The 26,584-nt window shown below is 43.9% G+C and overlaps 1 protein-coding gene across 1 annotated transcript in view; it reads right to left on the reverse strand.

Annotated features, from left to right (window-relative positions):
* Window positions 1-397: 397 nt before the first annotated feature.
* Window positions 398-26,584, reverse strand: part of FAM20A (FAM20A golgi associated secretory pathway pseudokinase) — a 42,856-nt gene continuing 16,669 nt past the window's right edge. Inside the window, exons 2-11 of the mRNA XM_083727615.1 lie at window positions 20,556-20,737; window positions 18,719-18,769; window positions 17,073-17,151; window positions 15,306-15,398; window positions 10,705-10,820; window positions 9,749-9,929; window positions 8,445-8,554; window positions 6,344-6,425; window positions 4,319-4,378; window positions 398-929 (exon numbers count right to left, since the gene is read on the reverse strand). Coding sequence (XP_083583741.1) covers window positions 668-929; window positions 4,319-4,378; window positions 6,344-6,425; window positions 8,445-8,554; window positions 9,749-9,929; window positions 10,705-10,820; window positions 15,306-15,398; window positions 17,073-17,151; window positions 18,719-18,769; window positions 20,556-20,737 — 1,216 coding nt within the window. The 3' untranslated portion in view covers window positions 398-667. The remainder of the gene's footprint in view (window positions 930-4,318; window positions 4,379-6,343; window positions 6,426-8,444; window positions 8,555-9,748; window positions 9,930-10,704; window positions 10,821-15,305; window positions 15,399-17,072; window positions 17,152-18,718; window positions 18,770-20,555; window positions 20,738-26,584) is intronic.

A 26,584-nucleotide genomic window follows, 5' to 3' on the forward strand; every position in this document is an offset into this window, starting at 1 on the left:
ATACATGTTAGGTTGTAGTTTGTTTTAAAAAAACAGTATTTTTGTGGGTAAAGGGCATGCCTTCCAATACTATTCCCTGTAAGTTGCCACATTTATAACCAGGAGAAGTATCAGTTCCACAACTTCACCATGCCGGCATTTTCCCCTTCGCCTTTTGTCCAGGGTTGCTGGTCTTTCTGTTGTGGTTATCCACTTGTTGAACGTCCCTGAGTGCTAACTTGGTGTCATAGCCTTAAATTGTGATGTGGGTATACACAGATACGTTTTTAGGCACGCTTCCCTTTCATTGCCCCCCCTTTTATTTTGGACCCCAGTCCCCCCTCAAAAAAATCACAACAACCCGAAGTAACAGGGGCATGGGCAGATCCCGTGAAACCACATCATCACCCAAAATATGTCTGGTTTGCAGCTACAGAGTGCCCCATTTATTCAGGTCTCCTGGAGAAGATTCACAAAGGTCACTGGTGGTGATAATGGGATAAGATTTCTGGTTATGCATATGCAAAGGAGACTCAGACCCATGGTGCAGTCTTTAATCACCTGCCCAGCAGCATGTTTAGATTTTGGTGTGACAGAGACCATCCCACTTGTCAATCACAGTTGTCCAGGCGTAGAGGCGAACAGTCACCAATTAAAAAGTTCAGGTTCTGGTTTATCCCCACGGTCTCTAGCTTGGCTGTGTCATTCTGTCAAAGGCATCTGTCTCCAGGGGCTCAGCATCGATCACAACACTGTCTTCTCCATTAGCCTCTATGCATTCCTCCACCGCTTTCAGGATGATCTGTAGCCTCCTGTCCAGTGCCAAAAGGTGGGGTTCCGTAAGTACAGGTGCTAGGCGGTCCTCAAGCAAGGATTCCCGCATGATGTCGCTGAGTTTGTAGGCTGGTTGCGCCAAGAGCTGTAGCCGTAATAACGTAGTCTTCTTTATTCTGAAGGAGGACGGGGGGGAAACAAGGTTCATTGCGCTCATTATGCAAAAGCAAAATTCTACCTCCCTGTCTTAGATATTCCTGAAAGTTGGATGGACTTAAATATGCATTGTTGCGACCTGTGCTCAGTTATAAATAATAGCAAGGCGGTGGCTTAAGCTTTCTGGGAAGTCTTTCCTCCCATCTCCAGATGTTTGGAAGCTGGTTGTGGATACTCAGCAGTGAAGTTGCAAGGGTAAAATGTGCTTTGGGGATATAGGGAAGGGTTGTGGCTCTGTTGCGAAGCACATGCTTTTATTATTACTGTTCATTTCATACACCCCTGAATGCCAAAATAGGCTTCTAAGCAGTTTACATAGTATGAATGCCAAGTGGACTGGTGAAAGTTTCAGATTCGCTTCCCCACACCCTCCACTTAAAACGATGTCGAGTAGTAGGGCTGCAAAAGATAACCCAGCTGTCAATCACATGGCTGCCACAATCTCTTGTACTTGGGAACTACAGTACAAGGCGCATTGCCAGCTCAGTGCTTAGCGCTTTGGAAGTGCCGAGCATAGAACAGGCAAAGCGCTACTTTCTCCTGCCCGTCAGCTGATGGCAAGGGGTGGGGGCATTTAAGCCAACTTCTTGCAAGTATGCACTGCAAAAAGAAGTCCCCCGTTCAGCCGGTGCCTGCAAAAAACAACAACAACCCCAGGCATCTTCCTATCCTGTTTTAGCTGCAGTTTCAAAGGGAACACTTCCCCTCTTGAAGCAAGGCCGTGAGCTGGTGAGGGAGCTCACATTATGTACCCTGCCCCATTCCTGACATAACATGGTTTGGGGGAAACAGTCACACAATTGGGACACCTGATGGGACTGCAGATGAGATGTTTTCCAACCTTGTTCTTAGTAGATGCTGCATGTACATTTGCCAAACCTTACAGCCAGAAATCTAGAAACTAGACTTCGTATATAGATAGCTGTCGTTTGGGTTTCAGCTAAGCTGTAATGTGTGCAGAATGAGGTCCATTTGTGCAATGAGGCTCTTCCCTACCCCCGCTCCTGTGTACCCCTGCATCCCTAAATCTGTGCTGGAGACTGAGAAAACTCCATAAAAGGTTTAGGGGGCATGTCAGGGAGAATAATAAATAATAAATTTTTATTTATACCCCGCCCTTCCCGGTTCAAAAACCGGGCTCAAGGTGGCTAACAAATTTAAAACACTTAATTATAAAAGCAGCATAAAATAAGGTATAAAAACATGAATAACAATAAAATTCAAAAATCAAAAATCAATCAGATAACCCCCAGGGCTAGCTGACTGAATTGGTCCTACTTGCGCCAGTGGAGAATTTGCTGTGGGGTCTCAGAGCGGTTGATCTTCATAAAAAGGGGAGGAGAAGGCAAGAGAAGGGAAGGGAAATAAAAGATCAGGCTGAATTCAAATTAAAGGCCATGCGGAATAGCTCTGTCTTACAGGCCCAACGGAAGGAGGTTAAATCCTGAAGGGCCCTAGTCTTATGCCACAGAGCATTCCACCAGATCGGAGCCATCACTGAGAAAGCCCTGGCCCCGGTGGAGGATAGTCTGACTTCCTTAGGGCCCGGGACCTCTTGTTGTACAAGTATACCTGGTTCCTTACATGCATTAATCCATTTACAGCACTGCATTGGGTTCCACCCTTTGAGTGAGCCCAGTGGAATCATAAACTACTGGTACTTTTTTTTTTTTTTTTGCCATACCACCTTATTCAAAGAATCAAACTTAGGCGCAACCAGTTCTTTTGGTTTATAGCAGAGGCTGGTTGCCCATGGTGCTATTTGGTTGGTCTGTATGGGAATTACAAGCCGCTCTTCTGAATTGACATGAGGTTTTTTTTAAGAAAAGAGGAACTGAACAAATGTTTAAAAATAGCTAAATGAGATAAGCGTCTTTAAAAACCATCCACCATCACCTGCCCACTAGTTGAGGAAAGAAGGGTTTCTGTTCTGAACTGATAGCTAGAGGAAGGTGAGTAGTTCTAACCCTGCAATAGCCATACCTGCAACCAACCTTTGCAGGTCAATGCATCTGTGTACACCTGGGGTTGGGGGATGTTCTTTGGTAATGCAAAAACTGAGGTAGGCAAAAACCCTTCCATATCAGTGAAATTTGCATTGCTGATTCTCTATTCTGTTCAAACAGGGATAAAATAAATGGCTGGATGCTATACCAGTGCTTGATGTTGCTGCAGGCTGCCTGCATTTAAAAGTCAGAAGTTTGTGGCTGAGAGGACGAGATTAGTTCAGGAAAGGTGTGTGAGCAGGAGCCAATTTAAATCACACAGACTTTGGAGTTCACTGCAAGGATTTATTGGCAACCCTATAATTATAAACCAGGAGGCTTGTAAGGTGTGAATAATGGCTTTTGAAAGTCAACCTGGAGGCTCAATATAACTGTACGGGATGATGCCACTGACATCTGGGGGCACAGAAACACACAGGGGGGAGTATGGTGAAAATAGTTCAGATGTGGTGGAGCAGAGCAACACGGGAGGATGAATAACCCTTGACACAGTTTTTTAAAAGCCTAGCTTTTGATTTATATGAATTCATAATGCAGTAGCCTGAAGAGGATTCAGGCAGTAAAATTTATGAGCAGCCCCCTAATGGCTGGAGGGGGACACAAATGTAATTGATGGCGTTCGGGTTCTTTCAGTCCCTTTAGAAGACAATAAAATCTGAGTGTTCTTGGCAGGGATCAAAAGAAATGTCTCAATTTCCTTCAGCTATGACAAATGGCATGTTTGATGGGGAAATGGGTGGGCACTCCATTACACATCCAAATGCTGGTGTCTGCATGCAACTGGGACTTCATTCTGAGTGATGGACAGACTCGGCCTAGTCTGCTTTAGAAATAATTCAGGGGAAGTGAATTATGTTGTCAAATGTTGGGCGGCGGGGAAGGACCTGAACTCCAAAACCAGCAGGAGATGGGGTGATCTCCCAGCCCCACAGTAGCTCCTGGGAGACTTTTCGGCTAGTCCTCCCCATTTTCTCAAGTTTATATGGCACAGGGCAATGTGGAGATGCTGGAAAATGCTATGGCAGTGCTTTGTGTCCTAGCTGTATGAGCGTTGTTTGTGAAAGTGCCCAGGGACACTGGGAGCCATGGGAAAGCACCATTCCCATGACTTCCATCATTCCCTTTTCCGGTTCCCAAGAGTACTATCCACCATTCTTTCCTAACCGGCAATTTGAGGGAGCTTTTGTAGACCGACACAGAAATGGACCTGTGAGAAGTGGTGCAGTGATGTCTCTCACTCCATTGCCACCAGGTGAAAGATGTGTTCGCCTGCTTGTTACGGCCCAGGGAGCTGCAATTAAGCCTTTCAGTTTAATCCAAAATAATTTGGGAATGACACTTACATGCAACACTGTTCGAGTGGAGCCAGGATGGAGATCTCATCATGGGAATGCTTCCCAAAACTATGGAAACAAACAAAATGTAAAAGGTGTGCCCAAACCACCCGAGACTTCAGAGACTGGAATGCTTCAAGTACAGTGATTAGTGACACGAGACAGAAAATTTCCCAGTGCTCTTATTTTTCCATGGAGAAAAATCCACAAGTTGTAACACTGAACGGACGCCAATTGCAAATGCAGGATTAGGTAAACTTAGCAGTTGCAATGCGTTTAATGTTGTCTAATAAATACACGAAAAATAAACATGCTAAATTAAATCACACACCAAGACATCTGAAAAACTTCCAATTTAACTTGAGCTTTTTGATGCAAATCAAGTTGATGGGATATAGCAATGGGATGGGGAGGGGGGTTAATAGTGTCAATTTTTTTTGGGGGGGGTTGTACCTGCTGACTGGGTTGCCCCAGCTCCCAACAAAACCCATCTGACTGGGTTGCCCCAGCTCCCAACAAAAAAAACCATAAAAATACCACACCACAGACACTAAAAACTTCCCTGAACAAGGCTGCCTTCAGATGTCATATGAAATGGGAAATCATACTATAAATCTTAAATTGAAAGCACAGGAGACCAAAGGTTACTTATATATCAATATATTTACCTGAATCTTCTTCATTTATGGGAAAATCCGTAACTGAGGATTTACCACACGACTTGTGACATTACCTGTTGCATTAGGCCACAAGCCAATGCAAATATTTGCATTTCAAATGCCTTAGGAATATAAACAGCACAGTATTTATTTTCAAATTAGTTTATTTGCCTCCGGGGCTAAATAAATAAATGTTTATAGCAGCTGGTCAGTTTTGTGGTTTCTGAACCTCTCAGATTTTCATGTAGTGTGGGTTAGATGCACTATGAGAACATTTGCTACTCTGCAGAAGATTTCTGCAACCCGGTGCCCTCCTTTTTTTTGTGGGATGAAAAACTCATGCTCTCCAGCCAGCATAGCTATTTATGGGGGATGATGGGAGTTGTAGTCCCATCTTCATCTGGAGGGCACCAGATTGGGGGAAGCTGGTGGTCCACAGATAGATGTGCCCCTTTTGCTGTTTATTTATTGCTATTTGTATATTTTAACTATCCCAAAATACAGACGTGCCTTCACACTGGCCATATTGTATGTGATGCCCTCTGCTGTACTTGAGGGCAGATACCAAAAGATTCCAACTGAGAAACGACTCTGCCCATGTGGAGGTGGCAATCTGAAAACAGTGGCTCATGTTCTCCTGTCCTGTCCCCTTTATAAAGATCTGAGGAATGAGATCATCACTCCACTCTTACTTACCATCCCAGGCCATCCATCTGTGGCCACATTGTTTTTTCTTTTATCAGATCAAAATGATCAGACAACAGCAAAGGTTGCTAGGTTTATCAAGGGTGCAATGAGATTAAGGGCCACTATCTGAACTATAATCTTGGTCATCTGACTGTCCTTTTTACCCATTGTTGTCTTTTTAATTGTATATATTACTTGTTTTATGTTGCTATGGCCGTTGGCTAATGCGAATAAAGTTTATCTATCTTGCTATTTGTGTGTTTTGCCAAGGTTATATAATGATAATGGTACAAAAGTGTGCCCAGGTAGTCCTCATGTGCCATTGTGCTGTGTACCTTCATGAATGAGGTAGAATTCTTGCTGGGGATTCAGTAAGAACCTGGCATGATTGTTCAACAGAATTCACTGAGCATCTTCAGAATCTTCCAATATAAGTCTCTTGCTCACACTCCTCCTACAATTCCCAGAATCCTGGGATGATGGGGATGACGGTTACATCAGTGTTTAAGCCAACACAAGCCTTAGTTCAAGACTCTGCCTGGTCACATGGTTTCCAAGAGGGGTTCCAAAGAATTTATATTCTAAGACTCGCAGAGTCTTGTTCCTGAGACCCAGGACGGACTATTCCTCCCCACAGCACCAGCTCTTGCCCCTTTAGATTCCAGAGACAATTTGTGGGGTTCCTTACCCTCTTGCATTGTCCAAATGGAGCAAAAAGCCATCATCTCCAAACTTCGTGAACATCTCGTAATGATGGCGGTCCATGTTGCCTTTCGAAACAGAGAAGGAAAAGCATTTGGTACTTCCAGAGTACTAACCCAATCCAACTGCTTGAGCTCTATCATGCAAGACACATTATCTGAGGTATAATATGTGTATTAAGAGCAGCTTTGAAACTAAACAGGAAACAGTGAGCAAGGCACAAAAATGGCTTTTATCTGGGTCAAATGGCTGCTTATAAGATAGACTTGTGATATCTACTTGTTCCAAAGTTCTGCAAGGATGCATGATGGGATACGGCAGGAAAATAACCCCACAGAGTTACTTTTGAAGGAGTGGGGTGCCCTGATAGGAGCAGACGGACATAAATAACATGGTTTGGAAATGCCTACACCATGTCAGATTGTGGGATAGTAATGAATGACAGTGTAACTGCATTGGCTAAGGGAGGAGAGGAAATACTTGATGTTAGTTATGAACACTTAGACACGCTTAGAGTTTCCCCCGTTTTAGACTTGTTTTCTTCCAACAGATCCATCACCATTCTATTTTATTAGGACTGACCTAGAACTCTCAGAGGGCAGGCTTGATGCATCCAGCTGTTAAGCACCTTAAAACCCTGTTGATCAATGGATGAGCATTCGGCATGCGCTTCAACTCCCCCACTGAAATCAATGGAGCTTAGGAGTGCTGCTTACTTTTGGTTGCATTGAGCCAGACATCTGCAGAGAGACAGGCCACTTTGAAGGGGACTGCTATAGGGGAAGTATTTGTCGCAAGAATTCAAAAGCGAGGGGAGCTTACTCGTGTCATCCCTTTAGGACCTAAGGCTGAAAAAATAGTGGCTTGCCGTGGCTTTCCAGTGGGACCATTGCACTAGGAGCTAAACCAGGAGGGCTTTAAGCTCTTGCTTCTGCCATGGCCCCAAACTGGAACAGGAGGGATTCAAGCCTGATACTGTCATTGCAAAGAAGATTCCTATTTGTTTGGTTCCTGTAGCTAATGGAAAGATCGGGCCAAGGAGAAGGAGGCAGAATAATAATAATAATAATAATAATAATAATAATAATAATAATAATTTATTTATACCCCGCCCATCTGGCTGGGCCTCCCCAGCCACTCTGGGCGGCAGCAGTAGAAAAAGGATGTGATGTGTCGTTTTGGACTCACAGCTGTCCACGGAGGCACAGGTCAATTCTGTGTCTAGGGCAGCTGTTTACCAGCTCCATCTGGTACGCAGACTGAGACCCTATCTGCCTGCGGACTGTCTCGCCAGAGTGGTGCATGCTCTGGTTATCTCCCGCTTGGACTACAGCAATGCGCTCTACGTGGGACTACCTTTGAAGGTGACCCGGAAATAACAACTAATCCAGAATGAGGCAGCTAGACTGGTGACTGGGAGTGGCCACTGAGACCATATAACACCGGACCTGAACCAGTACATTTCCAAGCACAATTCAAAGTGTTGGTGCTGGCCTTTAAAGCCCTAAGCAGTATACCTGAAAGAGTGTCTCCACCCCAATCGTTCAGCCTGGACACTGAGGTCTAGCTCCAAGGGCTTTCTTGCGGTTCCCTCACTATGAGAAGTGAGGTTACAGGGAACCAGGGAGAGGGCCTTCTCAGTGGTGGCGCCTGACCTGTGGAACCGCCCTCCCATCAGATGTCAAGGAAATAAACAACTATCTGACTTTAAGAAGACATCTGAAGGCAACTCTGTATCAGGAAATTTTTAATGTCTAACGTTTTACAATTTTTTATGTGTTGTAAGCCGCCCACAGGGGCTGGGGAAACCCAGCCAGATGGGTGGGGTATAAATATATTCATTATTATTATTATTTCATTTCTGCTTTATAAGCCTTTAGCAAACTTGATGCATACAGGTCACTGGTGTTTTAAAACTTTTGCATAATGGCTAGAAACAAGTTGATCTCAGAGCAGAAACCATGCTACCAGTGCTGCCAAACTATTTACAAGCCATCATGTTTCAACATAGAAAGCGACATTTGCAACATCCGCAGCAGCGTGTCAGATCCATGAGATTAATTATTACTTTGCTGTTTCCCATTTACCTATTAAGAAGTCAAATATTGCCATGTCGATGATATTGAGTAGCCGACTGCCGCTGCTGTAAGGATAAATCTCCTTGACTGTGTTGCAGTAGAGTGGATTCACTTCCCATCTGTGAGAAATGCCAAAGGAAGGGGTTGAATGCTAGCACAACTATGCTGGGAGTTCCTCCCTATTTTCTGAAATAGTCGGGAACCAGTCCTGCATTTATTACACTGGCTCTTTAGTAAGGATATACAACACCAGGTTTCCCCAATCTGGTGTCCTCCAGATGTTGCGGTGTAACAATTTTTGGAGGGTACCAAGTTGGGGCTGATGGGAGTTGTGGCCAAACACCATCCGTTGGGGAAACCTGGTCCGTGCTGCTTTTGAACAGGTAGCTACTTTTCTAGAAGAGTTGTCAATCTCTTCTGTGTGGGAATGAGTTTGCCAGTGATACTTCTGGTGGCATCAAATCTTGGTCTGTTTTGTTCTGGCAGTGGTAGGTAAAAGGAACAACATACCCATGCTTTTCTGAAATGATATTAACAAACCAAAGTTAGGGATATGGGTGGGGCCCAAGTGCTCTATCAGTGGACAAAAGCTTATGCTTCTTGCACCAAAGAACAGTGGTGATTCTCAACCAGGCACTTGTTCAGAGATAGAACAGGTCTTCTGTGCCTCCTCTCTAAACATTCAGTAAAGTCATTCTCAGGCACGTTCTTGAGTGAAAGGTAAAGTATATCCTTACTAAAGAGCCAGTGTAATAAAGGGACCCCTGACCGTTAGGTCCAGTCGTGGCCAACTCTGGGGTTGCGATGCTCATCTCGCTTTATTGGCCGAGGGGGCCGGCGTATAGCTTCCGGGTCATGGGGCCAGCATGACTAAGCCGCTTCTGGCAAACCAGACCAGCACACGGAAACGCCGTTTACCTTCCTGCTGGAGCGGTACCTATTTATCTACTTGCACTTTGACGTGCTTTTGAACTGCTAGGTTGGCAGGAGCAGGGACAGAGCAACGGGAGCTCACCCCGTCACGGGGATTCGAACTGCCGACCTTCTGATCAGCAAGCCCTAGGCTCAGTGGTTTAGACCACAGCGCCACCCGCGTCTGGAGTGAAACAGCAATACAATAGTTTGGTGAAGCAAGCTGAACATGCTTAGGACATCACCCTTAGTTTAACCTTCATAAAATAGAAATACTTCTGACGTCTGAAGGACTTCTAAGCCCAACAAACACTGCAAAATATGCAGTCAGTTTCAAGTGCTATAAAAATAAGAATATGAGTTAAGGGCAGGCCAAGAGAGAGATTCATTTACCCACTTACTCCTCTTTTCCAGCAAAGGTGTAGGATCGTATCCATGGGTTTGGGATGGAGATTCTTGGTGCCAGGTTGAGAGATGGTAGGAAAACAGAGAGGGATCCTTCCAGCAGGTGAGGATTCCCACACACGGCATATTCTGTCTTGCACATATAAGGGCATTTGGCAAAAAAACAGACATTGCTGGCTGCAGAGAAAGCAGAATCTATGAGTGAGAGGGCTAATGCAGCGCTGCAGAGTTTTAAGAATCTGGGGAACTTTGGTGAAAACATGAGATCAGTTATTTTCTCATATTAAAGCGATATGTCATTAAGATCACAGGGGAAATAACATCTTAAGTTACATACAAGGCATCATTTTGAACCCACCTTTATTTATACATTCCATAAATCACAACGATTTGTGGAGTGGCTTGTGATGTTTTGAACATTTGGGATAGGCAGTAGCACCATGGTCCCCTATCACTGACAAGGCTAGATGCCAGGAAGCAGAGCAAAACAGAGCAAACATTTCTCTTCAAATCGTATAAATCATACGCCTTTTATTAAGGAATCAGAGCAAGCATCACTAGGCCACACTCTTCTTGATGGAGGAGTATAATGGCCACTTCAAATGTGACAAACGTCCTGGGCAAATACTAGTCTTTAAAAGAAAAATTGCTTTTATCACAAATGCTGATCTTGTTTGTACTGTTTTTGCTGCATATACGCTCTCTGGAAAGCTATGGCCAGCTCATACATTTTTTCCAAACAAACAAATATGCCAGAGCTTCCTAGCACATGGTATCCACAGCATGAGATGCAAGGGCAATCATCATGTCACACACACTGTGTGGTTTGCACCGTGCGTGTTTTTTCCTACATAGAAGTGATATCTGTGTCACATTTGAAGCGGCTCTTAAAACTGCAGCTTTTGGAAAGCTGTTGTTTTCCTCTTCTGCAGATAGTGCAGGTGAAACTTACCTGGTGAAACAAAAAAGACGCTTTGCAGGATTTCATTTTTGGTGACCTCTAAGATTTCCTTTGTAACGTTAATCATTCTCCCAACCACCGGAGGGACACGGCGGAAATCCAGGATTCTGTAGTGGGGAGAAGGGAGGCATCAGCTAGGAAAGTACAGTTGTACCTTGGAAGTCGAACGGAATCCGTTCCAGAACTCCGTTCGACTTCCAAAACATTTGGAAACCAAAGCGCGGCTTCCGATTGGCTGCAAGAAGCTCCTGCAGCCAATCGGAAGCTGTGGAAGCCCCGTTGGATGTTCAGCTTCCAAAAATAGTTCGCAAACTGGAACAGTCACATCCAGGCTTGTGGCGTTTGGGAGCCAAAACGTTCAAGAACTAAGCTGTTCGAAAACCAAGGTAAGACTGTATTTCTTAGAGTAAACAGAAGTAGCAGACCCTTCCCATTAATCCATAGCAGGGAGAGTTGTTCATCCCATTGGAAAATTGAGCACACTTCCCCACACCAGATCTGGCCAGCTGATCCATTATATTTAGTACGCTCTTGAGTAGGAATCCAGCCAAATGGGTCTGCCTGCTACGATGGCATTATCTGTAGTTTACTGTGTGTGAAGAAGAATGTGCCAATTCTGTTTCCTGCAGAGCATTTTTTTAAAGTTCCCTACATTCCTCAACGTGGTTTATATATTACATTACTTTTATTGCATTTAGTGAAGCACTGGCTATTCTCCCAACTAGATTATTTTGAATAATGACAGCCAGCTGAGAATTGTGAAGCTAGATTTTACATTGTGGGCTTACACTGCACTGTCCATTAAGTCCGGGCAAGATTAAATTGTGCGCTAAGTGCCCCACATAACAGAACCTCAGTAAAGCTGGAATGTGATGTGGTTTAATGACTGAAGGGATTGACTGAGGAAAAGGCTGCGCCCGCTTTGCGCCCAACACCCGGTTTCTTAATTTTTTCTGTCAATAAAGAAAAGGACAACTATTTCCTTTTTACAAGATAGAGGAACAGTTTTAAGCGTCAGGACAATTTAGAATAATCATAGTAAATAAATGACAGATGGTGCAAAGCCAAAACACTCATTTCACTGCCAAGGTTTCAGGGTGAAAAAGAAGGAAGCTTTGCCCTTGTTTGTAGAGAGGCACTCAGCTGACTGATAAAAATGTATGATTCATAGGTTCAGTTCTTCTTAAATCGGACCTCAACTTTCATCACTTTTGTATGATGAATTTCTGCAACAGAAGTTGGGGGCAGAAATGTGACTTGAGGTGAAATATCCCCAAATAAGCTGTTTCCTTTGCAGTTCATGGGTTTTGTAGCTTGATGGCAGAGAACATGCCTTGCATGCAGAAGATCTCCCAGTTTAATCCCAGGGCAGGGATTGGAAGTGTTATGTACTGAAGTTCTCACCCTGGGCCAGCAGGGGGATACTGTGGATAGTTATGCAAATAAGGGATCGAAAGTGACGTTAAGTGATTGGATAGTTACAGAAAATGGTTACTGTTGCGTTCTAGTGGAGCTCTATATAAGCCGGCTGGCTGAACCCTTCAGTTCAGTTCTGTTCTGGCCTGTGAATAAACAAGAGCTGTTTGAAGAATCGCTGTGTCGTCATATGTTCACCCACAACCTAACAGGAAGGAGACCCTTTTGAAACCTTGGAGAGCTGCTTTCCTTCAGTGTAGAGCCTGTAGACAAGGATGATTTGGATGGATCAGTCGTCTGGCTTGGCATAAAAACACTTCCTGCGTTGCAAGTACCCAGAGAATAGATGCAACATGACTGGGACAACCTGTGGCTCAGGAGAGGGAAGACCCCTCTGCCTTTAATAGTTGAATAAATGAGGGGTGGTTTCCCCCCTCCTGCTGAAATTCTACATACCTATTTAAAGAAGAACAGTCATGTCTTCCTTTGCATCAGATTACTTTAAAAAAATAATAATGGGGGGGGGGGATGTTCCCAAATACTTAGTAAAACCAAGCTTTGATAATGCAGCTCAAAGAGCAAACAACTGCAAAGCATCAAGTCCTGTGCTGTTAAGTCGAGGAAAATATTCACTGCTGTTGTTAATATTTAAGTCACTAGGGAGCCTTGATCATCACAGGTCTTAAGGGAAAGTCCATTGGTCAGTGGTAGAGCATCTGCTCTGAATGTAGAAAGCCCCAGGTTCAAACTACAGCATCGTCAGGTAGGGCTGAGGAATAGCCCTTCCTGAAACATTGGAGAGCCTCTGCCAGTCAGTGTAGACAATCCTGAGCTAGAGGAACCAATGGGCTGACTTAGTACAGGGGCAGTGCTTCCCAAAGTTGGGTCTTCAGCTGTTTTTGGACTACAGTTCCCATCATCAGCTAGGGATGATGGGAGTTGTAATCCAAAAACAGCTGGAGACCCAAGTTTGGGAAACACTGGTATAAGGCAATTTCCTATGCCTCCAAATTGCACATTATATTTTGAGAGTCACTGGTGTGTGTTTGTCTGTGTAGCCAGTCAACTTAAGCAGCTCCATGAAGATTTTCTTCATTCTTCAGTCCCCGTTAGTGGCCCATCATCCAAAAACATGTCCTCTCTCTGTGTCTTGACACATCTCCCACATGCTCATGCTCAACTGTGTATCATCTACAAATATGCAGACCAGCTGCAGCCTCACTTGTGGCACCATTTTGCTATTGTTGCTGTTGGTGCAGAGGCAATTCAGAAAGGCTCTTGACTGATGCGCTGTATGTGCCGTGCATGCAAGAGCTTTGCACAACCTGCAAACTCTTGGAAGACCCTTCCAAGTGGGACATATATTTCTACTGCCTAGGCTGATTCAAACCACCAAAAATTGCAAATGGTGCTGTGTGGGCTTAGTGGTATTTGCTCAGCAGAGCAAAACATTATTGGCTGGTGAGTCAGTAACCACCAGGCAGACTGACTAATACTGGCACAGAAGCCACTTAAAAATGCCCCCAAGTCAGCTGGAACTCGCTTTTTAGCCTGTTGCTTGCTCAACACAAAAACAAAACAAAAGCTTGGCTTGGGTCTGACTGAGGACTTGGTGAGACACACCGAGCCAAATGCAGCCATATTTTTGCAGCCCGCCAGAGTCTTGACAGGCAACTAAAGCAGGAGATGGATTGAGCCCATAATAGGCTGCCACATACATACGTAAGCTGGTCTTTAACATGTGGTGCAAAAACATGTGCAAGCCTGATCTAGCTTTTGGGATGGCCCAGTTACATTTCCTATTAGGAAATGGAAAAGATTCACACTTCAGGAGTGTAAAACCAGGGATGTACGTAATGTCCTGTGGAGCTGGAATGGTTTGGAGTAGGGAGCGATATTTGAAAATAAAGAACATATTGTGACAAGTGCTGGAAAATTCAGACAATTTGCTTCATGCTTCCCGTCTGTGCTGGTGGCAGCTCCTCTGGCCTGCGCGTGTTTTCAGAACATAAGATCAGACCAAATACCTATCTAGTCCAGCATTCTGTTCTCCTAGGTGGGATCCAACTAACTTGTTCCACCAGCTCAAGGATTCTGGCTTGAGCAACACTTTGAACAACACTTATCTATACAAACTGGCAGCTCTCCAGAGTTTCAGACAGGTGTGTGTGTGTGTGTGTGTGTGTGTGTGTGTGTGTGTGTTTCTCAGTCCTACCTGGTTATGGTGGCGATTAAACTTGGCACCTTCAGAATGCATTGCAGATGTTCCACCACTGAGCTGTCATAGCCTTTCCTGTTGATCCCAGATGCCCATATTTATCCCTGTGGCCACTGAAATGGTTTGCTCCCAAAACAAGAACGCATATACCAGGAAAGGCATACTATGGGCACTTGAAACAGACGTCATATACAGTGGTACCTCAGGTTAAGAACTTAATTCGTTCTGGAGGTCTGTTCTTAACCTGAAACTGTTCTTAACCTGAAGCACCACTTTAGCTAATGAGGCCTCCTGCTGCCACTGCACAATTTCTGTTCTTATCCTGAAGCAAAGTTCTTAATCCGAGGTAATATTTCTGGGTTAGTGGAGTCTATAACCTGAAGCGTATGTAACCCGAGGTACCACTGTATTGTTGAAATCTGAATGCAGATCCCTAAATCCCCTCTCCTAAGGAATCTCTGGGGGACGCGGGTGGCGCTGTGGGTAAATCCTCAGCGCCTAGGGCTTGCCGATTGTATGGTTGGCGGTTCGAATCCGCGCGGCGGGGTGAGCTCCCGTCTACGGTCGCAGCTCCTGCCCACCTAGCAGTTCGAAAGCACCCCTAAAAGTGCAAGTAGATAAATAGGTACCGCTTTATAGCGGGAAGGTAACGGCGTTTCCGTGTGCTGCGCTGGTGCCAGAGCAGCTTCGTCACACTGGCCACGTGACCCGGAAGTGTCTCCGGACAGCGCTGGCCCCCGGCCTCTTAAGCGAGATGAGCACGCAACCCTAGAGTCGGACACGACTGGCCCGTACGGGCAGGGGTACCTTTACCTTTACCTTTAAGGAATCTCTTCTTATGACAACACTACCATTCCTTGGGCTTTTGAGCACTGCAGCTCTTGTTTTCTTCTCCCTGAAGTAAGGTTAGGCCCCAAATATATGTCCAAAGAAGGGGTGAGCAAGAGCATCAAATTACCTGTCGAGGTGGAAGGCAGCTATTTCTGCATTGTGCCTTTGAAAGTCAACGAAATAGAAAAAGTCTTCTGGAGTCTCCTCATCTCGTTTCTGTCTGAAAGGAAGATAGGGGTCACTAAGAAAAAGGAGATTCCTTCTGCATAACTGTTGACATCCTCCTGAGTGCAAGGAGAGTATTTATGGTACAACTAGAGAAGCAGGACAAATGATTGTCAGAACAGACGACTGTGAAATCATCTCTGTGTTAACGTGTCTCTGTGCTTAGAGTTCTAAAATACAGAAAAATGGTACCTATTACCCCCTTTTTTAAAGGTGAGGCAAGTCTGCACAAGAGGGCTGCAAAAATAATAAGGCCTCCTTCAACCTTAGCTTAACTTTAATTGTGTGCAATTAATGTTAGTGGGCTGTTGGTGTTTTTAGTTTTTAGTTTTAATTTTCTAACTAGTAATCTCTGCTGACTGATTCATCAGGAGCACCTCTATGATAGAACTGACAATTAATATATATATATATATAATCAGAATATGATTTGCCAAGCAAGTGCTTACAAAACCTGTGGGTGGGTAGCAGGTGCCATCTTAGAAGAGTCATTTTGTACTCTCTCACACGAAGGGAATGCCTCTTCTAAGATGGCTCCTGCTGTGACATAAAGCTGCATCATCTAAAAATGAGAAGCATTTTTTTCAGTCTCTAGAGGGGAAAAATCCAATTGATTTTTTTAAAAAATAAAATAAAATAAAAACCTCATACAAGTAATCAGTTAAGATTTAGTTGCTCAGGTGGCAGCTCTCATTTTTATTTCAATTAAGTAAACATACCTCATTCTCATACTTCCTGTGTGCTTTTCCTCCCTCTTTCTCTCTTTGTTGAGTAAGGCCTTCCAGATGTTATTGGACTCCAACTCCCATCAGCCTCCCCCCAAGGATGGCCAATGGCCAGTGAGGAAGGGAGCTGTGGTCCAGGAACATCTTCCTCACCTTGTGGAAGAACTGATTCCAGTTACCAACTCGTGCCAGAGTGGAAAGGGAAAGCTAATGTCCTGTCCCTCAAAGCAAGAATGCTCCAATACACTTCACGTCTTTCTTTCTTTTTGCATTTAATTCCCTGTCCACAACCTTATTCCTTAACTTTGTGCCTTATTAAGAATGGTTGACATCTACTGGTGAAGGTCCTCTGACAGAAGACAATCTGTTAGCAGAACGAGGAGGGAGGCAGGGAATTTTTAGCACTCCCCCTTGCAGCATTTTGTACTGCCCCACCAATCTGTTCTAGATTGAAGCATATTTAAAGGGGGTGTAGGGTACTGCTGGGGGCAGTGGGGAAAATCGGTGAAAGTGGCAGTGTGGTGGATGGGGTTAAGAGCAGTGGACTCGTAATCTGGTGAACCGGGTTCGATTCCCTGCTCCTCCACATGCAGCTGCTGGGTGACCTTGGGCTAGTCACACTTCTCTGAAGTCTCTCAGCCCCACTCACCTCACAGAGTGTTTGTTGTGGGGGAGGAAGGGAAAAGGAGATTGTGAGTCACTTTGAGACTCCTCAGGGTAGTGATAAGGCAGGATATCAAATCCAAACTCTTCTTCAAACTCTTCTCCCGTCCCACTAAGGGGTTCCCTTCTGTAAACAGTCACCACTGAATACCACCCAGGATTTACCATTGCACTTCCCCCTCTGTTCATGGTGGTGTCATCATGATAAAAATGCACACCATACCAAACAAGATAAATAACAGCAACGGCTAGGCAAATGTTTTCAGGTGAACTGAGCTTACCTCATGGGTTTGAACATGGCTTTGCCAAAGTCCTGGAACCGCAGAACAAGTTTCAGGTGCACACCGCTGGGCTTGACAACTGGAAAGTGAAACCGAGATGCTCAGCTCATTGTTCAAACGGACTTTTGAGAAAACGGAAACTCTTTAGTGTTAACCTGGCAAGTTATTCAGGTGGGATTCAACTAAGTTGTTGCCTGGAATGAGCTCCACTCATGCAATGGGGCTTTTCTCCCCTCACTCCTCGCCCCACACCCCCTAAATCTGCCCTAAAACATGCTGAGGTTACATGCGGAGGTAGGGTGTACTGAATTCTTCAACTTTCAAATTCCAAAAATCAGAGTTGTTCAAAAGTTGTTACGTGACTTGGGAATTCAAATTATATTTTGGTTAAATTAATATATTTTAGCTTTGCTTGGTAAGCAAAATGTCCGTAAAATTGCATAGAAATCCTTAAAAAAATGATTGCCAAATACTTTTAGTGTTTGTTAGACACACACACTTAACAACAACAACAACAACATCATTATGATTATGATATTTTAGCATTACCTGACATTTTAAGAAGGTAAAATTAAAATCCTTTGGTTTTCCAAATGCAGTTTATATGTTTCTTCATCGAATGTAGACTTATGAAGCTAAAAGCAGATTTGAATTCCTCAATGACACCCCTAATGTGGGGGGCACAGAGAGGAGGGGGGAAAGTCCCTTTGCACGAGCAGACCTTGTTCTGCAATGCCTAACCCACTTAGTGCTGTGTTGAATTCAGGAGAACAGCACTCTGTATAACAGGGGGACTTGCTACATATCCAAGACTGAGGTTCCAACTAGTTCCTAGTTAACTAGGGGGGGACTACCCCCCCCAAGGTTGGGAAATGAGTTTCTTCTTACAGGCTATGCCTGCTTCTTAAAGAGACAAGCCACACACACTACAGGTATGGGTGGGGGTGAGAGGGACTGAAACCAGCGGCTCATTTTGCTCTGCGTTTCTGTTCCAACCCATTATTAGCATCTAGACTTCGCCTACTACTCCACTAGGAAATGAGGGATGCCTTGCCAGAGCAGGCTGCTGTTCTATGAATATGAAAATTTCAATTTAGGGGCATAACTTTGATTGAAGTGTTCTGGGTCAAAGGCTCTCCATCCAATTTAAGTGGCTCGTTTCCATGTACGCCAAGCTGATTAAAAGAATTCTGGATTACTGACCCAGCTTGGTTTGTGTAATATTCACAACGTAATTAAGATATATTTGCATATAGAGGTGGTTGCCTACAGAGCGTAAGAAAATGCAAAACAAAACCTATAATATCTATGGAATAAGGGAAGGAAGGAAGGAAGGAAGCAGCAGCAGCAACAGCAGATCAAAGTTAATTTTAGGGTGGCACAAAACACAAACTAATAATCAATGTAATGGCTTTGTTAATGGCCATGTTCATAGAGAACGCTGTTATTAAAATTTCTCCAATTTTCCTCTCCTCATCCTCATTGGAAATTTTAAAAACAAAGTTGGATGACCAGCTGTCAGGGATTCTTTAGATGAAATTCCTGCATTGTAGGGAGTTGGACTAAATGACCCTTTGGGTCCCAACTCTAAGATTCTATGGTTTTATTATTCCTGTGATTCGTAGAAACTGAGGCACTTGACTTACTTTGTGTGCAGTCACAGGCACCCAGCAATGCTTTCTCGTCCTGGCTGTAATCTGGAATGAAAATGAAAAGCCATGAGCTTCAGGCTCACCCAATAGGAATGCTTTTTTTTAGGAGATGCGGTGTGTGATAGAACTCATGTAATTGTCCTAGCAAGGGGTATTAAGGTCTTCTGACACTCTGGGCGATGATGATTTTTTGGGGGGGAGGGGGAGCATATTTTGGGTCTCCTTTAGTCATGACAAGAGCACTACAGTGGTACCTCGGGTTACAGACGCGTCAAGTTACAGATGCTTCAGATTACAGACTCCGTTAACTCAGAAATAGTACCTCAGGTTAAGAACTTTTCTTCAGGATGAGAACAGAAATTGTGTGGCGGCAGCCCAGCGGCAGCAGGAGGCCCCATTACTAAAGTGGTACCTCAGGTTAAGAACAGTTTCAGGTTAAGAACGGACCTTAAGAATGAATTAAGTTCTTAATCTGAGGTACCACTGTATGGGAAATTTTGGCATGGAGAGGGTGGGGAGTTTTCAGTGGTGGGGAGAGAGTAATGTCATGTGGCAGAAACTGCTTTTGTAATCAAGAGGGCTTTCGAAAGCAGGTCTTCATATGTGTTTTCTTCTAATGACCTTTCCCTCTATTTTATAGCAAAATGATATTATTAGCTACCAAAAAAATGGAGACCGAAACAATAATAATGGGAGGAAACCAGTAATCTAAGTGCTTCCCTTTCATGGGGACAGTAATGCACATTGTGATAATTAAAGGAAGCTTTTCCAAGGGCAATTAACAAACTACCCCTTTGTTGTCTCTCTATACTTGTGCTCATCGGAAAGCAATAAAATGGACTGAATGTGCAAACGGGAAGTGTTTAATTAAAGACAAAGGGAGCCCCTTAAAGCCCAGGATTTCCCTATCCACATTAGTGGGTAGCTGGCTGCAGAAGCATTTCATTAAGAAAAAAGTAACCCGGCCACTAATCAGGCATGCATTCACCCAAGCTTGCTCTGCGCTTGTAGTTCATGATCTGGTGGAGGTGGCAGTTCAGAAAGGAAGCTTTACCTTTTATTGGGTTTTTTTAAACATATCATTTTCAACAATCATTTAACATAACTTCTTTTCTTATACAATATTTTAGACTTCCGTCAACAATTTCTGAAGATTTTCCGTTCTCTATCGCTTGTTTTGCATTTCTTAATTTCTCTATTACTTTTAATTGTCCTTAACTAATAATTCTCATCATAGTCTTTCTTGCAATGTTTCAAATAATCCTCCTTACAGAACTTCTTGCAATCCTACTAGCGTAATCTGTTTATTACAGTTTCTTTTCAAATAGTTCAAATATTTACTCCAGTCTTCCAAGAATCTCTGATCCCGCAGGTTTCAAATCCTTCCTATTAATTTATCTAATTCTGCATAGTCCATTAATTTCATTTGCCATTCTTCTTTTGTTGATAATTCTTCTTGCTTCTATTTTTGTGCTAATAATATTATTGCTGCCACCACTGCATATAAAAACAACTTACAATCCTGTCTATTAATATCATCCTCTACAATGCCAAGTAAAAATGCTTCTGGTTTTTTAATAAATGTATATTTCAACATCTTTTTCATCTCATTATATATCATTTCCCAGAAGTCTTTCACTTTTTTACATTCCCATCACATATGATAAAAAGTTCCTTCCTTTTCTTTACATTTCCAACATTTATTACTTGTTTTATACATTCTAGCTAATTTTACAGAGGTAATATACCACCTATACACCATTTTCATCACATTTTCTTTCAAAGCATTGCATGCTGTAAATTTTAATCCTTCTCAGAAAGGAAGCTTTACCAGCGCTGATGGTTCCAAAGTTTTGCGTGTCCCGGAGGAGCTGATCAATCGGAGGGCTAGACCGTGGGTACAATGCATAGCGGTTGATTCCCAGGTGGAATTGGAGCCAGCTTGCCTCTTGCCTGAGCTGTGTTATTGAGTCCGAGGTGAGGTTGCGCTCCTCTCTGTAAATCTTGTGTCTCCTGATGCACACATGGAAAAGAAGGTGCACACAAAATCAGCCCCTCAGATAAATCACATTCCCACGTTCAGGGTTGTATACAATGAAGCCCATAGCCTCCGGTATTTCTCTGATGAAAGCAAGGACGTCCTATTCAATTACAGTGGTACCTCGGGTTACAGACGCTTCAGGTTACAGACTCCGCCATCCCAGAAATAGTACCTAGGGTTAAGAACTTTGCTTCAGGATGAGAACGGAAATCGTGCCGTGGCGGCATGGCGGCAGCAGAAGGCCCCATTAGCTAAAGTGGTACCTCAGGTTAAGAACAGTTTCAGGTTAAGAATGGACCTCCAGAACGAATTAAGTTCTTAACCTGAGGTACCACTGTACAGTGGTACCTCGGTTTTCAAAAGTAATCCATTCTGGAAGACCATTTCAGTTCCAAAATGACTGAAAACCGAAAACTTGGTATGGAAGCCTCAAAGAGGAAAACTCAGTACGGAAGCTGCGTGGTATGTTTGACTTCTGAGGAAAGTTTGAAAACCGAAGCATTTACTTCTGGGTTTACGGCTTTCGAAAACCAAAATGTTTGAAACGGAGACGTTCGGAAACCAAGGTGTTGTTGTTGTTACCCCACCCATCTGACTGGGTTGCCCCAGCCAATCTGGGAGGCTTCCAACATATATGAAAACATAATAAAACATTCCCTATACAGGCCTGTCTTCAGATTTATTCTAAAGGTTTTATAGTTACTTATCTCCTTGGCTTGGGGGTTGCATAACTCCATACCCTCCAGCATTTCTCCAATGAAAACAGGGACGTCCTAAGGAAAAGCGGAAAATTCTGGGATCAAATCAGAAACCGGGATGGCTTCTGTAAATCTGGGACTGTCCCTGGAATATAGGGACACTTGGAGGGTCTGGAAGCCATTGCAGGAACAGAACAACTTCCACCCATGTGATGGTACATTCCTCTCCCTCACTGCACTCTCAAGTCTTATCTGGGGTTTTCCACACTGCTCTGGAGCAGATTTGGGGCAGAGGAGGCAGTTAGGAAGAAGAGAGGGAGGGGAAGTTCTGTTCCACTTGCTTAATGACTGAGTGATTCAAACCTCCATCGGTACAGCGGCCATCATTTGGAAAGCAAGGTGTTGACAAAACTGTTCAAATGAAGGCTGTTGGTGGGGGAGCATGATTGTGCTGGGTGGTGGGATCTCAGCCTATGTCTTGGGTCTGTAGCAAGCTGGAACAGTTAAAAAACTGCACTGGCCATAGACTGGGCTGCTGCTGCTGCTGCTGCTGCAATTCAGAAGAACCCTCATTGGCTGCCTGGCCCAAGATGGGGTTTTCTACATTTGGGATGCAATTTTAATTGTGATTGATAATTGCTGGCACCATTAACAGCTCCCAGAAGCTTGCACCACCATGGTGAAGGAGATCAAGATCAACAGAGCGAAACTGTACTAATCTCCAAAATATCCCACATTCGCTGTCCCTGCCTGCCTCTCTCTTTGGCCCTTGTAGAAAAATGAACATTCTATATGCTTGCTAGCATTTTTCTTTTGCCAGACCATAAAACCAACAGGATGAGGAAATCCAACATTTGCTGGATATACAAATGCTGGGCGAAATTCCACGAGGAAAATCCGGAAACTACTTTGTGTGGCAAAGCAGATGCTCTCAAGTCTCTCAAGATCAGAGGCTGAGTCTTCAACCTCTTCATAAGTTATGCTGCAAGGAGACATTGTGGTTTCAAAGACCACTGAGAAATCATGGGCCACTGGGGTTTTTCCAAACCATAATGACTTGTCAACCTCTTACAGATATATATATCTAGTAACTTCGTACTCATGTCCATCTGTGTTAGTACACACACCATTTTTTTAAAAAAATAAGAACACCATGTTAATTGTGTTCTCTTCAGATGTGGTGTGAGGAATGCCTGCTTCAATAATAAATTATAGAATAGCATAAAACTATTGTTATGTCTCCATTCGGATGCAGGTGGCGCTGAGGGTTAAACCTCAGAGCCTGGGACTTGCCGAACAGAAGGTCGGCGGTTTGAATCCCTGCGACGGGGTGAGCTCCCGTTGCTCGGTCCCAGCTCCTGCCAACCTAGCAGTTCGAAAGCACGCCAGTGCAAGTAGATAAATAGGTACTGCTCTGGCGGGAAGGTAAACGGTGTTTCCGTGCGATGCTCTGGTTCGCCAGAAGCGGCTTAATCATGCTGGCCACATGACCCGGAAGCTGTATGCTGGCTCCCTCGGCCAATAAAGCGAGCTGAACGCCGCAACCCCAGAGTCGTCCACGACTGGACCTAATGGTCAGGTGTCCCTTTACCTATGTCTCTATTATTTCAGAGCTACAGGTTACTGAGGTGTTAGAGGCACTCTCTCTACAATGAAAACAAGCAGAGAGGTGGCCCGTGCTTTAGTGCAGAGATAGGGAACCTGGGGCACTCAAATGGGATGCACAACTTCCATCTGTTCTGGCCGTTGCAGTCCAGCAACATCTTGAGAGCCCCAGGTTCTCCATCCTAGTTAATTCATCCCTACTCATATGACTCTGATTAGCGGTCCCCACTCTTTCTATTGGTAGGGATGCTGAATTTGGTTTTTTCTTTTAAAAAACAATTTTCAGTTTTCCACATTTCCATAATTTTACACTCATTTTAACATTTCAAAACTTGACTTCCTTCCCCCTCTTTCTGCGGTTCCTTAAATTTATTTTTAATATTTTCTGCATATCCAGATTACCTTAATTTGCTCATTTATTCATCCACTTTAAATATGTGCTCGTATAAAACTGCAGGTCATTGCCAATGTTCTTATCTTTTTACAGTTTGTTTGTAAATATTCCATAAACCATTTCCATTCTTTTATTTTTTAAAAAATTGTTATCTTGATTTCATATTTTTCCGGTAAGTTTTGCCATTTCTGCATATTCCATAAGTTTTTGTATCCATTCTTCTTTTGCTGGGACTTCTTCTTCTTTCCATTTTTGAGCAAGTAACATTCTCGCTGCTGTAGTCACATATATGAATAAATTTCTATACAGTTTGGGTGGTTCTGTCCCTGTAATTCCCAAAAGCAAAGCTTCTGGTTTTAGGGATGCTGAGTTTGTACATACCTGAGCTCAGTTTGTACAAGTCTCTCCGTTTGCACAAGAAACAGGGCTCAATTGGCAAAATGAGAAGGATGGTCTCTTTGCTGGGAAAGCAAAAGGGCCGGGGGCTAAAACTGAAATTCTAGCCTCTAATATGTGTGTGAGCTCAGTGGCGTAGCGTGGGGGGTGCAGGGGGCCCCGGCCGCAACATCTGGGGGTTAGGGAAATCCACGGGTTAGGGGGCGCAAATCCATGGGTTAGGGGGCGCAAATTACTTGCCTTGCCCCGGGTACTGATAACCCACGCTACGCCACTGTGTGAGCTGGTTGTGGTCACTAAGAAGCGAGAGAAAGACACTTTGCACACAGTAAAAAGGACTCGGGTATATTATTATTTTGAAATTTTCAGGATTCATTCCAAGAATGGGGAGTAGATTCTGGGCCCAGCTCTGTTGTGCTCTAGCTCAAATTAAGCTGCGCAGTACTGACAATGGGGAAGAGACATGTGCCACCTTCCTCTCACTCTTCATTATTGGAGATCTAAGTCCTTTTCCCGACAATAGCTATTGATACATTGATGTCTGTTGTTCTAAGCAACTCATGCCTCCCACGGCACATTGTTAGCAATCCAACAGAGACGCATGGTTTATTTTTACATTGTGGATTTGGCGTGATTATTCTTTAGTTGTCAGAGCCTCGGAAGCATAATGGCCATACATTGTCAAAGCGCTAACGCAGGGCCTTGTTTGCCAAACAGGCAGTTACGGTATCAACAAACTAAAACAGCCTAAATTACACGGTCCCTTTTCGTTTGCTTTAACCACCAGACCAACGGTACAATTTTTCACGTCAATCTCATTTACAGTCTTCTGAGCCTTGCCAGGCAAAATTAGTAAGGCCATCCACTTGAAAACAGAAAAGTAGTCTGGGTTCCAATGGACGGCTTTCAATGAACTTACATATATCATTACCTGAAATTCTCCCAACCAAGCAAGATTATTATTATTATTATTATTATTATTATTATTATTATTATTATTACCCCGCCCATCTGGCCGGGTTTCCCCAGTCACTATGGGTGGCTTCCAACAAAGATTAAAAATACATTAAAATATCACACATTAAAAACTTCCCTGAAGATGTCTTCTAAATGTCAGGTAGTTGTTTATCTCTTTGACATCTGATGGGAGGGCGTTCCACAGGGCGGGCGCCACTACCGAGAAGGCCCTCTGCCTGGTTCCCTGTAGCTTTGCTTCTCGCAATGAGGGAACTGCCAGAAGGCCCTCAGCACTGGACCTCAGCAACCTGGGGCTGCGGCGCTCATCTCGCTCTATAGGACAAGGGAGCCGGCGTTTGTCCGCAGACAGCTTCCGGGTCATGTGGCCAGCATGACTAAGCCGCTTCTGGAAAACCAGAGCAGTGCAGGGAAACGCCGTTTACCTTCCCACCAGAGCGGTACCTATTTATCTACTTGCACTTTGACATGCTTTCGAACTGCTAGGTTGGCAGGAGCAGGGACCGAGCAATGGGAGCTCACCCCGTCACGGGGATTCGAACCACTGACTTTCTGATCGATAAGCCCTAGGCTCTGTGGTTTAACCCACAGCGCCACCCGCATCCCACATAACAATTATTATTTATCCATTAACACCCCTGCCCACCCTACCCCCATTTTGGCACTGCTATTAACTTCTTCAGCAGATTTTCACATCCTGCAATCAGTGCCAAGCTCCCTAACTGAAGTGCCATGCTGAACGGATGTGATGAATGACGCTGAGCACATCACAAATGCCAGCCACAGGGCTTTCAATGAGGGCTGCCCGATGTGGTTCAGGCACTGTTATCTTCACAGGCTGAATGATGGTTTGTCTCAGACAACGGGGACCCTGGCTTATCAGTCCGATGCTGCGTTCTAAAGAGAGCTCTCCCACTTCATCTGAGAGAGGGATCCACTCTCTTGGTACACTTCTGTACAATGTATCCAACATGCTCTTAACAAAATATTATGTTCTTGATCTTAGCATCCTCTATAGGAAATAGTCCGATCCCTCTGCCCCAATAAGTGGACGTTTCCACTCATTGAATAACAGGGTTGTCTGGGAAGCGAAAACCCAATTAGTGTGAATAATGGAACAGTCTGTAGGAGCACAGCTCAAACTTCCACTGAACTTTTCCTGCTAATAAATGGAGGTGGATGAAAGTCTTGTACCACTGACTGTAGCATGAGCTTCCACAGCCAAGGGAAAGATCAATCCATTAATTTGGGCTTCTCTCAGTTTCTCATTTTGTCATAACTGAAGTTAAGTTCGCCACATCACTTAAAAAAAAGAGGCCTCAAAAAATTCGCCAGCATTTCAGTGTGCATTTCTCCTAACATTTTACCCCCAAAAGGAAAGTCATTAATTTGTGCATTTTCACAAACATATTCCCTCTTATACTGTATATGCATTTTTATTTTGATTATTACCATTTTTAAAAACACCGATATCTGCATTTTTATATGCATTTTCCTCTAATACATGCATTTATTTTTTGTTAGAGAACACCATAACAAAATTTGGAGAAGTGTGAACTGTTTTTGATGTGCACAAATCAGGTAGGAACAAAACCAAATTCCTGACCATTCCCTGCAAGAAGTTACTTTATCAGCAGGGATTCAAATGTGCTTTAAAGACATATAGTGTGTACACAGACCTAGTCACAGCTCAATGCAATGCAAGTTTTATTTAAGAGTAAACATGCATCAAATCGGCACTGTCCATTTTA

Source organism: Podarcis gaigeae, assembly GCF_964106915.1.
Source record: "Podarcis gaigeae genome assembly, chromosome: 2".
Lineage (NCBI taxonomy): Eukaryota > Metazoa > Chordata > Lepidosauria > Squamata > Lacertidae > Podarcis > Podarcis gaigeae.